The 15,398-nt window shown below is 40.3% G+C and overlaps 1 protein-coding gene across 1 annotated transcript in view; it reads right to left on the bottom strand.

The window, feature by feature from the left end:
• Positions 1-5,668: 5,668 nt before the first annotated feature.
• The window catches only part of FURIN (furin, paired basic amino acid cleaving enzyme), a 200,865-nt gene continuing 191,135 nt past the window's right edge, over positions 5,669-15,398 (bottom strand). The window contains exon 16 of the mRNA XM_044279493.1: positions 5,669-14,030. Coding sequence (XP_044135428.1) covers positions 13,465-14,030 — 566 coding nt within the window. The 3' untranslated portion in view covers positions 5,669-13,464. The remainder of the gene's footprint in view (positions 14,031-15,398) is intronic.

Raw genomic sequence — 15,398 nt, 5'->3', positions numbered from 1 at the left:
CTTAGGAGGTGAGATGCCGGACACAGCAGTTGAATTCAGAGGGCATGTGCATTTTTTAGATTCTTCCAGCACAAAAAAAAAACACAGAATCACATATTCTATCAATTGCTGTACAGCCAGAGTCATCTATTATGGAAAGTGTTGGCTTAACAACACTTGAATTTAGGAGACTAATACGCAAGCATATCCTGTGTGTTATGTTTGTATACTCTGGAGCACAGACAGTCATTATTGCATATTCTTTTTGATTACACTTACCCACATATGGCACTCACTGTGTGGTGTATTGAGGTGTCTGACCATTTACTTTTTTTAAATATATGTTTTCTGCTATAAGGTTGATACAATAAAAATAAAAAATCTAAGAATTGTACGATTGTTTTTGGGATTGCAAACATTACATATTTATGCAGGAAAAGATCAACATAGTGTGAGAGATTTCTATTCAAAGTGTTTACACCTGAAATGCTAGGTCAATCAGGCTGGTGTTCCAGACTTTTGTGAATTTTAGGCAACTTGTAGAAGGAGGCCATTCTGGGAATCTTTAGTAGAATTCCCTTGTTAAAACCTTCTTTCATGTACTTATGGGTGGTGGCAGTTTTCTCAGGTCTGAAGTCACCAGGACTTGCAAAGGTTTCTAAGAAGGGCCCTTTACTCCCTTACTAGGATTGAAGTTGGAGGTGAATCTGACTTCCACATGTGGATACTGTATATATATTAAGGTATCATTGTGGACAAAGTGGCACCATTTTTCAAACACTTCAGGGCATAATGTCAATTTTGTCTTCGTTTTCTGACAAATTTGTTCAAATCCAAAAATCAAATTCATTTGCTCTTGTGGTGGGACAAAAGGATAGTCCCTTTTCCAACAGGCTGATTTAATTCTTTTTCCAAGACATGGCTGGATAATTTGAATACAGGGTTATTTTCCCCTTCTTTGTTAGTAGTGTGTTTTTTGTTTTTTTGTTTTCTACCTCCTCTTTTCCCTCTGGTCTCTCTTTTCTTTTTGTGCGTCGAGGTATTTGTATGGTTAGTACTGATTTGGGACTGCTGATTTGTGGTATCAAAGTCTTGGTTAAAGTTGTTGAAAGTTCTAAAACAAAAAACTGAACTAGTGGTAGGTGTGACTGCATCGGGCTTAGACAGATTGTGCTCTGTTCCCGTGGCAATCGGATCTTCAACAGAAATATCATGTATAGTAATTTGAGAAATGGGGACAGTGGGGTTTAGATTGCATTCTGTAAAATCAAGGATAAGGTCTTGAAATTTGTGGACCGTATATGGCTGGGTTTCTGGGTCAAGCAGTGTAAGTGGATCTGAAATAGGAGGAGTTCCTACATTACCATTTTTGTAGTCTCTCTGGGATTTGAATTTATGGTTTATGTAAATTCAGGTATTTGTTGGACACCGCTCACATGAGGGATCACTTAAGGTTTTGGGTTTTCTATATTACTAGAACAGAGAAAGGGAGCATTCCACTGTCGTAACACGTAGTGCGAATAAAGACTCTTTGGAGCCAGTTGATGAGCATTTCCTGGCAGCGCAGTCACAACACCGGATCATCCAAAGGAAAAGATTGTAGTGTGGCAGCACAAATGCAGTGGTATAGAGCAGGAGGGAAAAGATTCAGTAAAACTTGTAAGGCTATGTTTACATGTCTGCCACAAACTCCAGTAATCTGAGGAACAGACTGCTAAAGTTTACTGTATCCAGCATGGTCTGATGCAGTCAGCTCACCAATGACTGCAATGAGATTTGACAGCTTTCTGGAACAAATGCTGGCTTTTATAATGGGATCCAGCGGCTTTCCTGCATAGTCAACAGGGATCCACAGTTCCCAGCGGTATCTGGCTCTGATGGATATGGTAAACTCCATTTTCCGAGTTTGTGCCAAAGATGTGATCCTCTTCTAATTTATACATTTAAATCTCTGCTATTTCTGACTCCAGATAGCATTCTCTGTGTAAGTGTGTATACATAGATAACTGTCAGTCATGATAGGAGGTGTTCAGTTATTGATAGCATTCTCTGTGTAAAGTGTATACATAAATTGCTTTCAGTCAATGAAAATTATACAAGGGGCGCTCGAAGTGGCACTCTACTTTCATTAAACTTTTGCTGTTATACAAGTGATTGTGGGGGTTTCAGCGCTCAGACCCCCACTGATCTAAAATTTCGATATGTCCCTATAACATATCAAAAGTTTAATGAAATTACAGTGGCATTTTAAACATTAAAAGGTTTAAAAATGTATTGCATGTTTTACCAAATCTTTTCCCACAAAACTATACATCAATCTGCTCAGCTGCAGATTGCATTTTGTGGTGACAGGTACTCTAACCCCTTTTCTATTCACATAGCCATATGAGGGGTTGTTTTTTGCTGGACAAGTTGTACTTTTTGAGGACACTATTTTAGGCTACTTTCACACTGCCGTTTCTGGGTCTGCCTGTGAGATCCGTTTCAAGGCCCCAATGCATTCTGAATGGATAAAGATCCGTTCAGAATGCATCAGTTTGGCTCCGTTCAGCCTCCATTCCGCTCTGGAGGCTGACACTAAAACGCTGCCTGCAGCGTTTTGATGTCCGTCTGATGAAACTGAGCCAAACGGATTAGTCCTGACCTATATTGTAAGTCAAAGGGGACGGATCAGTTTTTAGTGACACAACATGGTGCAATTGAAAACGGATCCGCCTCCCATTGACTTTCAATGCAAATGAAAACGGATCCGTTTGCATTATCATGAACAAAATATATAAAAAATTATTTATTTTTTTATTTATTTTTTTATTCATGGTAATGCAAACGGATCCGTTCTGAACGGATACAAGCATTTGAATTATAGGTGCAGATCCGTCTGTGCAGATACCAGACGAATCCGCACCTAAAACGCAGGTGTGAAAGTGGCCTAATACTGCATACAATGTAGTCGGAAGCTGGAAAAGATTCCAAGTTTGCCACAGTTTTATGGATTTTGTTTGTACTGTATTCCCTATGTGTTAAAACTGACATGTCAACTTAAATCTCCAGATCAGTACAATTATAATGATACCCACATTCACATAGATTTTCTTGTTTTACTACTGGAAAAAAAAATAATTGAAAAATATTTCTTTGCATAGTCTTATTCTGACCCCTATAACTTTTTAATATTTACATTTACATATTTGTGTAGGGCTCATTTTTTGTTGGTCAATCTGTTTTTTTTTATTGATATCAGTTTGGAGTGTGTATGACTGATTACTTCTTTATTTTTACTTCATTAATACTTAAAGCCCCCTTAGGGGACTTAGACACACACACGCAAGTTCAATGCGAGAAATGCTGTCAGTGTAGTACACTTCAGGACTATCAGGGTCACACACTAATTATAAATCATTATAATGCTGTGCGATCTTGTCAGAGGGGCAGATGTCAGAACGGGACCTAGCACTGACGCACACGTGTGTCTGGCTTTAAACATGTGATCGTCTAATTGCTTCTCCCACAGACTGCAATGAATTATCATTGTAGTTTATTGGAGATTCAGTATGTTTCTATGATGACCTGCCACTTTATTTGTCCTGTGTTTCATATGTCCCATAGACCTCAACTAACATCCGAGCTGGTGTTTTTACTGCAAAAAAGCCTCTAAAAACCTGTGTGTGACGTCCAATCCATGCTAATATAAATTTCTACAACAATTGAACAGCAGCCATTGGTCCATATTTGTATCCACAGTAAATAAGACACAGATACAGCTATCAAGTTGCATAGTTTTTGAATATTTAATAACTTTAAATCTTTCTAGTCAACATTATATCAACATCCATTAAATAAAAAATTGTCAGAAGCAATTCGTATTGTTTAAATTACAAGAAAATTTACTGTGCACAAAAAATATACAAAAATAATTTTTCATTTGAATTTCTCTCCTCGCGCCGTAAATTGTCCATTTGCACAAATAAGGGATTCCAATTTCTAAGCAGAGGTTTACAATCCATATAGAAACCGGAAATTCTTCTATTTTTCAGGAGATTGTATAAATATAGTCTTATGTGGCAGCATTTCTGCTGAACTTCAGCGTAACTGACTCCATTTCAGAACAAGCAGATTGCCCTGGAAATTGTCAAATTACTCTAGAAAAATACTTTTTGAAGGATGTCTCCAGACCTTGATCAGTAAGTCCCTATACAACACATGTAAAATGACATTCTTAGGGTATCCGTAGACAAGGCATGCCCTCAGCACCCTGCTGTCACAGCAGAGAACACCATTTTATTGCTCATTTAGCGGCATTTTGTGGTGATGCTGTCCTCAGACTACTGACAGACTTGTGCTGAAATTTCCACACAAGCAGCGAGATTTCTAATAAATCTTAACAGAAATTGAGAGAAGGCACGCGAGTAATTTACGATTCCTTAAAATCGGTGCTTTTCTGACAGGATGAAGATGCTTAATAAAATAAAAAGCAAAAAAATAATAAAAATAAAAAAACCAAAAACACAAACCCCTAAGCTATATGTCAAATAGCATGCCAAAAAAACACCAAAACAACCAGTGAGGACAAATGAGATGTAGATCGGGGCACTACTTGCTATTAGCAAATAGTGTACGATACAAGTCCATAATAACAATGCTCGTGTCTTCAGTGCCTGCTGCTTCTTCACTTCCAATTTTGGCTTCAATGTAACCCCTTCAGTGACAGACTTTAGTCTTTTTCTTGCTCTGTTGTACTGAACCATTCCTGTCATATTACCACTGTCGTGACAACTAATATAATGAAAAGACACTTAAGATATACTTATCCCAATCACAGTTAAAAATCATGTTCTGATGTGTAGTTTGCAACCTTGTTTTTAGTGTGGGGGGAATCACCAGACATTGGACGATTTTGTCTGAAGCCCAAAGAACCAAAACATCTTTTCCTTGAATGGTTCTTCCACAAACACAGGGGTTCGGATTTCCAGTTGGCCTATTTTGGTGGGTCCAACAGCAACCGAATGCAAAAACTAGCTGATCAGTTTTGAGATCCAGGGGGAAACTTATCACAGAGTGGCGTTTTTGCACCCGTTTAAGATATCGCCTGTGCTGCCGAAATAAGCAACTAAATTATAATGAGGCGCAGGCCTGGTCATAAATGAGGCCAAAGATTTTAGTCTTGTTTTATCCCAAAAACTGGCATAAAAAGAAGATAAATGTGCTGGGGCTGCTGGCCCTGCCCCCTCCCCTTTTCAGAAAGTGGTTAAGGCGACATAGAAATGACACTTGTGCCTGTATTTAGGTACAATGGCATGTAAAAAGTTGCCAAACAAGGTTTGCAAATTATTATTATTATTTTTTTTTACACATCAGAAAACTGACATGGGGGAATGATACATTTCCCTCACCAATGTCTTGCAGTATCTAAAGATAACAGATATAAAGGGTAATTGCATGATCCTGCAGAAACTGTACTATGCTATATGGAGCTATAATAGGAACTCCATTGAAAGTCGATGGGAGACTGATCAGTTTTCTATTGTGGCATAAAAAACTGATCCGTCCCCATTTACATTGTGTGTCAGGACAGATCAGTCTCGCTCCGCATCCCAGGACGGACAGAAAAACGTTGCAGGCAGCGTTTTGGTGTACACCTCCAGAGCGGAATGGAGACTGATGCATTCTGAGCGGATCCTTTTCTATTCAGAATGCATTAGGGCAAAACTGATCCGGTCTGGACCGCTTGCGAGATCCCTGAACGGAAAGCCAAAACGCTAGTGTGAAAGTAGCCTTACTCACTTCTGCCTATTGAGAACACATGCACACTTGGCCGACTGCAATCTAGTGTATGGTCAGTCCCAGTCTAGTAAGTACCAAAACATACTGCAAGTAATGTGCTCCTGGGACTCAGACAGGAAATCTGTATGGGTTTACAAGGGCTTTCTTATATAAACTGGGGTTTAGATAAAAACAAAGACCACCACAGGTCTCCCTCCCCCAATAAGAAATAAATATCTTAACATAAGGTGAGATAATACACTTACAAGGCAGATCTCCTTACGACATTACTAAATATTAATGCTAAACATTCCTGAAATTAGGTTAAAACAAACTGTGAAACTTCCTCGTGAACAGATTCTCCTGTGGCTAGAATTGTGAGCTGCTATAACATACATTACTAGGGTTTCAGTTCATGTGCTAATAAATGTTGGGAATTGTTTTCTGCCATTATAACAGGATATTTCAGTTCCTATTCTGGAGCAGAATGTACGCCAGGTGTTTCCTGCCTCGAAATAATGGACCTGTGAGAATGTGGCCAGTGAAAGCACCCTTGTATATCTGCCACCAACGATGGAAGAAAAATCATAAAGCAAAAGATCCTGAAATGGTTGTTGGTTTCTAATGGGAATGGGGGAAAACCTGAGGGACGTTTCCTAAAGTCTTCAGGAAACTAGCAGCTATATGGTTTACACACGCAGATGTAGCATGCTGCAACTAAAGCTCTGTTCACACCTGCACTGAGTTTGCTGTCTTTTTCATGAAGCCTGGTCAGCATAATTCATGATGTAATAAAACAGATAGAAACTTTGCAGACAGCAATATAATACAATGGAATATGTCAGGATTCATTGAAACTCGTTTGAAAACTCTAGCGTCATGGATACAATATGAGCAGATGATGGTAGTGTGAAAAGAGCATGCACTGTATATATGCATATACTGGGCAGCCAGAATAGGTTTTTTCTGTATTTCTAAAAGTGTTAAACTATGACTTATCATGTACTGCATTATAGAATAAAATGACAAACCCATCTTTACCATCTCTGTATTATGTGATGCAATAATAGAGAATGGACTGGTGGCTTTCCCCCTTAAATGTGTAGCACAATTGTGACTTCTGAGAGAACATTAGATGCGCCCATACACACACCGTACCCTTGTGTCCTGAAGACGTCTAGATAAACATGTGGCTCTGATCTAGGTCACCTAAACTATCTTTAATTCAAGACTTGGGCCATTTATCACCCCCCCCCCCCCTCCATTCCTGGCAAGATGCATTTTCCATTTGTTTTTTAGCACATGCATCTTTGAAAGCTTTAACTTTCCCATTCTGTTTTGTAAATAATTTCTTTTTCCAGTGATACATGGTGCTGTCATTTTTATTTCATTATTTTTTGTAAATTTTTTTATAAACCAGGAATTTTTGTAAAAAGGTAAAAAAGTCTGTTCTTACTTTTATATTTTTTGCTAATGGCACAACATGCAACAAATGTTTATATATTTTTTTTATGAATGTCTTCTTTTCATAAAGGTCATTTTGATATTAGGAATGTTTAGGTTATGGTAGCCAAGAACTGGGCTAGAAGCTGTGATTATTTTTCTCATTAAAATGTTAAAAAAAAATATTATTTTACACTTTGTGCCCCACCATCAGGTCAGACTAGATCTTTGGGGGACATTTAACATTACATTTTATTTTTTAATTAATTGCTGATTTCTCCTGTAACTAGGGCTGACCTATTAATCCTGGTTACAGGGGGAATACAGCCCCCACAGAGGTTGTACATGGGCATACAACCTCACTGCAAAGCTGGTCTGGGTCTGGTAAGATCTAGCAGCTCCTGCAGACTCCCAGCCACCAGCGAATACATGGCCGCTGGCAGGGAGCAGGAATGGCATCTTTACCTCCTGATCTCTATATACAGTGCTTGTTGAGCGCTGTGTATAGAGCAATGGGGAAGGAGTGGATGGTGAAAAAACATCCCTACCTTCTCTGTTGGAAGTATAGCTGTTACTGATTGCTGTTATGTCTGCAAGGATGTTTTAAAATGTCCATGCAGAGATGTGAGATGACTGCCCCAGACATATACAGTCAACAGTCGTTCAGGAAATCACTATCAAAGAACCACCCAGGGGACAGTAAACACTGCAGGCGTAAATACACGTCATTTGATGGGCTTACTACATTACATGACAACCCCAATATACAATGCTTTATAAGCTTTGTACAGTGTGTTCTAGCAGATGACAATTATTAACCTACATGATCAAAGTTCACTTACATTCTGTTAAGAGCAAAGTTCAAAGTCATTGACATTTGCACATTTTATCACTTTGCTCCCTTAGCATGGACTCATCTCAACACAAGATCATACAACTCAGAGTATTTCGGTTTTAGCACCGAAAGGTTATTCTTGTATAATGAAGAGAAAGTTTTCACAATATGTTTTACTTCAACTCCTCAAAACTGTTTAAGGGGTTCATCGGGCATTTTGCCTAATTACCAAATGGTGCCAACCCATGAAGGGAACCTCTCTTTTACATAGCACTTGGCCTCCCTCTCTCCCCCTGCACTGGCGCACTGCGAGTTCATGACCATAATGCTGTTCAACAGGAAAGGAAGGGGCAACATCCGGTTTGGAACTGGGTGGAATAGGCATGGTAATTGCTATGTGAAAGGGCTTCCTTCTCCAGGTTGGCACCATACAGTAATTAGACAAAATGCCTGGAAAAACCCCTTAAAGATCTCTGCTCACCGTCATTCAATGGAAATGGCAGCTCATTACAGGTACAGTACAGTTATCAGAGTGAAAGGGGCTGAGCGCGATACCAAACATCGGCGCTATACTATGTATAGCACTGCGCTTGGTAAGCTGTGAGAAGGCCAAGGCACTCACAGGAGCACCAGTGCCTACTCAAACAGCTGAGGTCCCGAGTGTTAGACCCCCATTGATCTGATACTGATGACCTATCCTGAAGACAGGTCATCAGTATCAAAATTTCGGAAAACTCCTTTAAGAAAGGTCTGTAGATAATTGTATGGTTGAGCAGAGAGTTCTGTAATGATCTTCATGTCTACTCTTAGAGACACGACTGTTTGTTCTGCCACAGATGCAGAAAAATCTGAATTCAAGCTGTGACGCATCTGTAACAAGATGGATACTGACAGCTCCCAAAAGACCCCCTTGATTTATAATGGGGTGTCACTGTGTCCATCATTTAGCCAGCAAAAATATAGTACTGCAAGTAGCTTTTTCTGTAAAATATAATGGCATATGCAAAGGAAGTTAGAACGTAGAGGTGAAAAGAGATTTAGGGTGCCTTCTCTCAGCACATTTTGTGGCAGAAATAAAATCTGTTCCATCTGCAAGCACATGGATATCTGCAAGCTGCAAAAGGTGAACGGAACTGATTTCGGTCACAGAATTTTCTGCCACAAAATCTGCTGCATCTGAAGGCACCCTTAGGTATTTACATGCAAAGCATAGATCTAGACAAATCAGGCGGCTCTCTAAAAGCCACACTTAACTGTGACATTTGGTGTATTGTTACTTCAAGTACAGGCAGAGTACAGCGTACTCTTACAAGCCTGGTTTACGGTGATGGCTCACAGCCAGACTGGCAGGGTGGTTCTATTTCCTTTAGTAGCAGCTAAACAAAAACGGAGGCCGGGTATGCACAGGTCAGATAAGTCGTCATTAGAGCTAGATGGGATAAACAAGAAGTCAACAATGTAAAGGGTATTTTTCCGAACTGGAGCAGGTCCATGTAACAGGGCGCCAGCTGCCCATCCTGTGAAAATTAAGCTGAAGTTTGAAACTACATGCCAAGAACTACTAAAAACGCTAAATAAATGTATGGGTAAAAATGCTTCCTTTGTGTTACAGTGTTAACTATACTTAAAGTAATAAGCTCAAAGCCTGCAATTGTGATACTCCTATGCAATTAATGCCCCGGCTCGTGTTGTAACCTCTAACAATATCATAGCCTGCTCCCAAATCACCACCCACCGGGTCAGTAAATCTGTCCCAATGTTCCCAAGTACACGTGGCTATACACATTAGCTGAAAGTAGGCCAAACCTGGTGATTTTGGCAAGATGGCAACCATTTAATGTGTATAGCGGTGTCCTGACTCTCCCCCAATAGCAGATGTCAGGGAAAGAAGGGTCATGCATGTTTAATTTTTGTCCTAAAAGGGAGATAAACTGCCAACAGAGGTGTCTAGCAGCTCCTTAAGCTGCATTTACATGGCCCGAGAATTAGACAGATTACCGGGAACGACCGTTCCCGCGAAAACGCTCATTCATCGGCGATCCTGTCGTTCATGCAGGCACCACCAGTCATGGCTTCTGGGCAGCAGATTGTGCTGTCTAAATAGTGATCTGCTGCTCAGAAACCATGATTTTGTACGAGTATGATCCCTCGTCCTCATACAGGTAAGGAGACAGTTACATGTAAATGCGTTGTCTCCTTCACTGAACGAGTGGCCAACTGTCGGGAAGGAACGCTTCCTTTCTGACAATCGGCCACTCAGTTGGCTAGTGTAAATCCAGCTTTACTCCCATCTTCCTATTGAGTACACATGCACACTCAGCCAAGCCCAGCATGCAGGTGAATATGGGGAAGTTGGGGGTCACACAGCTATTTAAAATGTATAGCCAGCTCAAATGTGGTGATGGATATAGGTTACCTGCAAGAACCTAGCCTGCAGTTAAGCAGCCATAACAGCAAAATAGTGAAATTCTCTGAGGGATGTGCTTGATTGTGAAGATCAGCACCAAGTCAAGAACATCTCAAGATGCAATCGAAGACCATATGGTATCGGACTTGGTTATCTATGATACGGCGCATTCTGGGCTACTTTTTCAAGTTTTACAGAGACTGTTTTAGCCCAGAAAAAGAAGTGAAAAAGGATCCAGAACGCTGAAATGCGTCATATCAGAGACCCAAATACGTCTGACCCCAAATTGTCTTGGGATGAGTCTTCAGATGTTCTCGACTTAGTGCTGATCTTCCTCAAGATCAATTACATCAATCCTGATACCTCCTCCTGATGACTGGCTCTCAGACTGAGGATCCAACAATTTGTGGCACCGACCATTTCATTCGCCTATACAGGTGATGTGATAGTGTTGTGCCTATTAGCACAATATCTAGAGGTGAGCATTATTTATAGTGTGCAGAACCTTTTTTTTGTATAATTTTTAAATATGTTTATACGTTTTTAATCTGTGAGCACCTGTTTTGGTTGCCACACTTCTCTTTGAAGATTAGAGTAGGAAATATTATAGATATTAATTTTCCTAGCAGTATGTTATTATGGAATTGCTTCCTTTACAAGTGTGAATGCTATATTATTAATGTAATTATATTATACTGCCTGTGCTCATTACAGAAGAAAATGCTCTAAAGATGGAGCTTATTGCTCTGGTGCTTTCTGCAAACTATATGCCAACAATGGCACCAAAATAGAAGCACTGATCTATGCACTTAACTGGTCTAGTGTTGATACTGTATGTGCATTTTTAATATAGTATAACTTAGTCAGAATGCTTCGGGTCTATAGAATTGATGGGATTGCTTCAATCTTGAAGTGACCAGCAGTACCAATGGTATAACTCTTAGGATGTTTCCATACATTAAAAAAAACAAAAAAAAAAAACAAAAAAAAAAAACACACAAGCAAATCTAGAATGCAAATTTAAAAGTTTAAATAGTAAGGGTATGTTCACATGTATCAGTTTTGCATACTGCAGATTCAACATGTATCTTATTATAAGAGCCAAGGTTTACACATCGGTTTCGGCCAAGGATGTGCTACTAGTTTGCAACAACATGAAGATTAGCCCCACTGTTATTAATGGCATTTTCATTATGCTACTTATTTTCATGGGAGATTTTTTTTTGCCCAGAAAATTTCCATAGCATGCGAGCAGAGTTGCGGAAACCCCACGCACATACATGGGATGCGAACTGCTGCTTGATTTGACTGACATATTGACACAGAATCCCAGCCAAATTCAATGTTAGATCTGACACACGTGAACACATCCCAAGTCTACTGTAGATGGTTCCATACGGTTAATGATTAGTAGAGCCTTCAACCACACAATTTACAAGGCATAAATCTGGAATGTATGTAGAACAAGAGACTAAAAGTCAAAGAACATCCTATCTCAAAAAACACAACTAAAACACACACTGAAAAATCTACACAAACGCAGTTTACCTCCCTTTTACATTACTGACATACAATGAACACAATCAAATCCATTACATTTTAATCATCCTACAGCAAGTATCAGCAACCTCCAGCACCCCAGCTGTTATGAAACCACCACCCCCAGCATGCACACTTGCTCAGCTGTTTTAGTAGTTCTCACATAAGGGTATTGAGTAAGTTGAGAGTTTGAGTTTCACAACAGCTGGGGTGCCAGATGTTGCTGACCCCTGCTCTACAGCAATAAAAAGAAAAAAGAAAAGAGAAAAGAGAAAAGAGAAAAAAAAAAAAAATCATAGATTTGGAATAGACTATGCATGGGATTCAGGAGATTACAGAGGTCTGATTTGGTATTTCCTACTCTGGCTTTCTCCACCTCCTCGAAAGATATAGCAGCATTTCTCACAATGGAGAAGACATTTGGTGAACAGTCTAAGCAGCAATTATCATCCTTTTGTCATTACTAAGACGTTTTGGAAAATATTCTCTATACTAGAGCCTACATATGTATCTATACTGTGTGGTCCCCCTCAGTCTGTGATGGAAATCAGTGGTGCCAGGGTGGGTGGCAATAACAAATCCTCACCAAACTGCAGGAAGCCTACACATAACCCGTGTGACCATGAAGAGCTGAAAAACAAGCAAAGCACCCAATATTTCTCCCATGGTCCACAGTACTGAACTGTGCTGCAGGCCTTTCTTCGAGTCTAACCTATAGACATTGTTACTAAACCTTATTTTCACTATTACAAAATGCAGACATCCTATAATTGCGTGCTCCCCTAAAGTGCGACTATATGTTCGTCCTAGAAACGGCAGCAATGCAAGCTACTCTCTGTAGCATATTAACATTCTGCAGCGTGTTGACTGGGATATCCCTCTGCCAAGCCCAGGCAGACGATCCTATTAGTGTATGAGACATGACCTTGCTTCTCTACATAGATTACCAATCCAGAACGGAGACTTTGATGTACTGCTTTCCACTGAATTGTTGTAAAATGCTTTACAACCTACAAGGAGGTTCCTGTCAGCCAGGCTATTCATTTTCTGCGCTTCCACAATACCTCTCGCATTGTACTTACTTGCTGGGAATAAATCACAACTACCATTGCATTATTGAAGAATAGGTCCTCATTCTGGCACTGAAAGGGTTCATGGTACCTGCTTCAAAGTCAAGTAAGGAAATCTACAGAAACTAGTATGGACATTTCATAGGCACTGTATGTTTAAAAAGATCATCCTGGGAAATGAGAATAAAAAAAAAAAATGATACAAACCCACACAAAGATGAGTAGACAAAAGGAGGAAGATAGATGGGGAAAAAAAAATGCTTGAGAAAATTAAACTTTAGGCATTTCCTGGACTTTCGCCAGAGCACTGGATGGAATAATCCTCATCATAATGTTGATGGTTACCTCAGTACCTACAAAGACGGGTCCAGTGTTGAAAGCAAACCTAAATTGAGTCTGTATCATGACGTTTTGGGCTGATGTCACAACTGTCAAAGGGCACTCTGTTGCTTTATAAAAGCAGTTCTCTCATTGTGAGGATCAAACTCCTCTATTTCAGACTCCGAGAATCCTTCTTCATGCCACATGTCTGACGGGATCCCTTTGTAAGAGATTATCCCACTGTCCAACATATACAATTTCTTCTTGCCCAGGATAACCCCAGAGCGCACTTGAAGGAACAAAAAGACTGAGACAAACATGACGACAATCATGACACAGCTAAGGCTGGCCACAATTATTGGTAAGTTTGAGGTCACGGCAACAGCTTCTTCAACCACCTCTTTCAATGGTGGAGATTCTCTGCTAATCTGAGCCTGGTGTGAACAGGAGAAGTCCAGCACATTGTAGTGTGAGTGTGCAGGACAAGTAAGACAGTCATTTAGACTAGTGCCTTTGCAGGTGGAGCAGGAAGGATGGCATGCCACACAAACATTGGCCAGTAGTGGCTCTATGCTGTTCTCCAGTGTGTATTGGATACTTTGGACGCTGCCAGTGTAGCCAGGTGGACAAGACTTCACACAGGTCTTCTGATGCAGGTAGAAGCCTTCTTCACAAACTGTAGAAGAACACAGACCAAGACATCAAACATAATATTACTGTACACGATTATAATACTTATTACTAAAAGGCAGTCATGGGATTCAACCAGTTCCCTCAGGTTCTCCAGAGGCGGTTGTTAAAATTACAGCGGCAGCTGGCGATGAGCGCTTCCATTCCATAGATTAGCTCCTTCGGCTTTTTAAAAGTTGGGTGGTATGTGTGTGTAGTGTATATAATGGTGCATTTATGTATGTGTACCATGTATATGGTATATTTATGTGTGTTGCATACATATGGTGTATGTATATGTAAACACGTGTAGTGATGCCACATGTCTGCCATTAAGTAGGGAACCTGTTAAATTTTAATCCCACCGCTGACTAAAGGGACAGTTTTTACCTATACAGGTATAGCAAGCTAGGTGGTATCTGTATATTCAAAGGATATTTGCAGAAACTTGGACTTAGTACAATGAACTCTGAAAGGCGGTGTCTCATTTGCCCTATTAGAGTGGAGATCTGGTCACAAAGTGTGACACTTGCTGTGGAGGACCTGGTTGTCCATGTACCACAAGTTTGGCTATTAGTTTAACACCAACCACAGCCTCCCCTGTTAACAGCTGACTGCAGGGATTTTCTGAATCCAGACCTGCTTTGATCAGCCGACTGCAAGCCAGATCTAATTCAAACAGGAGTTATCTTCATTACACAACCTCTTAAATGGGTTGTACAAGAATGTGGATGCAGGGTGACAAACACTTGGTGGGACCTGTAAAGAGAAGCTTACTTTAGACGCGCTGGCTCCCAGCTCCTTCTCCTCCCATCCCCTTCCATCATGTGACTAATTATCATGACGTAAGGGGAGTTGGCCAATGTCATGGACAGTTATTAGCAGCAAATGGTATCAACCGTTTACAGTGATGGAGCCCAGCAGAATATCTCAGGCTGGGAGGAGGAGGAGCCAGAAAGCAGGCAAGTAAGCTTACCTCTACCGGTCCAGCCAAGTGGGAGGATTTGCCAAAGCCACCCCCATTCTTGCACAATACCTTTAAGTTTTCATATCTGACTATATCTGAAATGTGGGAAGGAAGAAATGCAGAGCTCTTATCAAAACCAATGAAGCTTTAATTCCTAACTCAGCGCCCACCCTTTGGCCAATAGGTATCTGGCTGCGACGGGACCTGCACCTGCGATAAGCTTGTGTGGAGTCAAATTGCTCCTTAAACCCAACTGCAATGGGATAATTATCCTAATCATGAATAAAACCAATTGTAAGATCACGGCAAAAAAAAAAAAAAAACATTTTTGAGAAGTGTACCACATACTGGACTGTGCCTAAAGATGGTGAAAAAAAAAAAAGGGGAAGAGGAAATGGATATGTGCAG

This window comes from Bufo gargarizans, chromosome 2 (genome assembly GCF_014858855.1).
Source record: "Bufo gargarizans isolate SCDJY-AF-19 chromosome 2, ASM1485885v1, whole genome shotgun sequence".
Taxonomy (NCBI): domain Eukaryota; kingdom Metazoa; phylum Chordata; class Amphibia; order Anura; family Bufonidae; genus Bufo; species Bufo gargarizans.
This window is presented reverse-complemented; position numbering and strand designations above follow the sequence as displayed.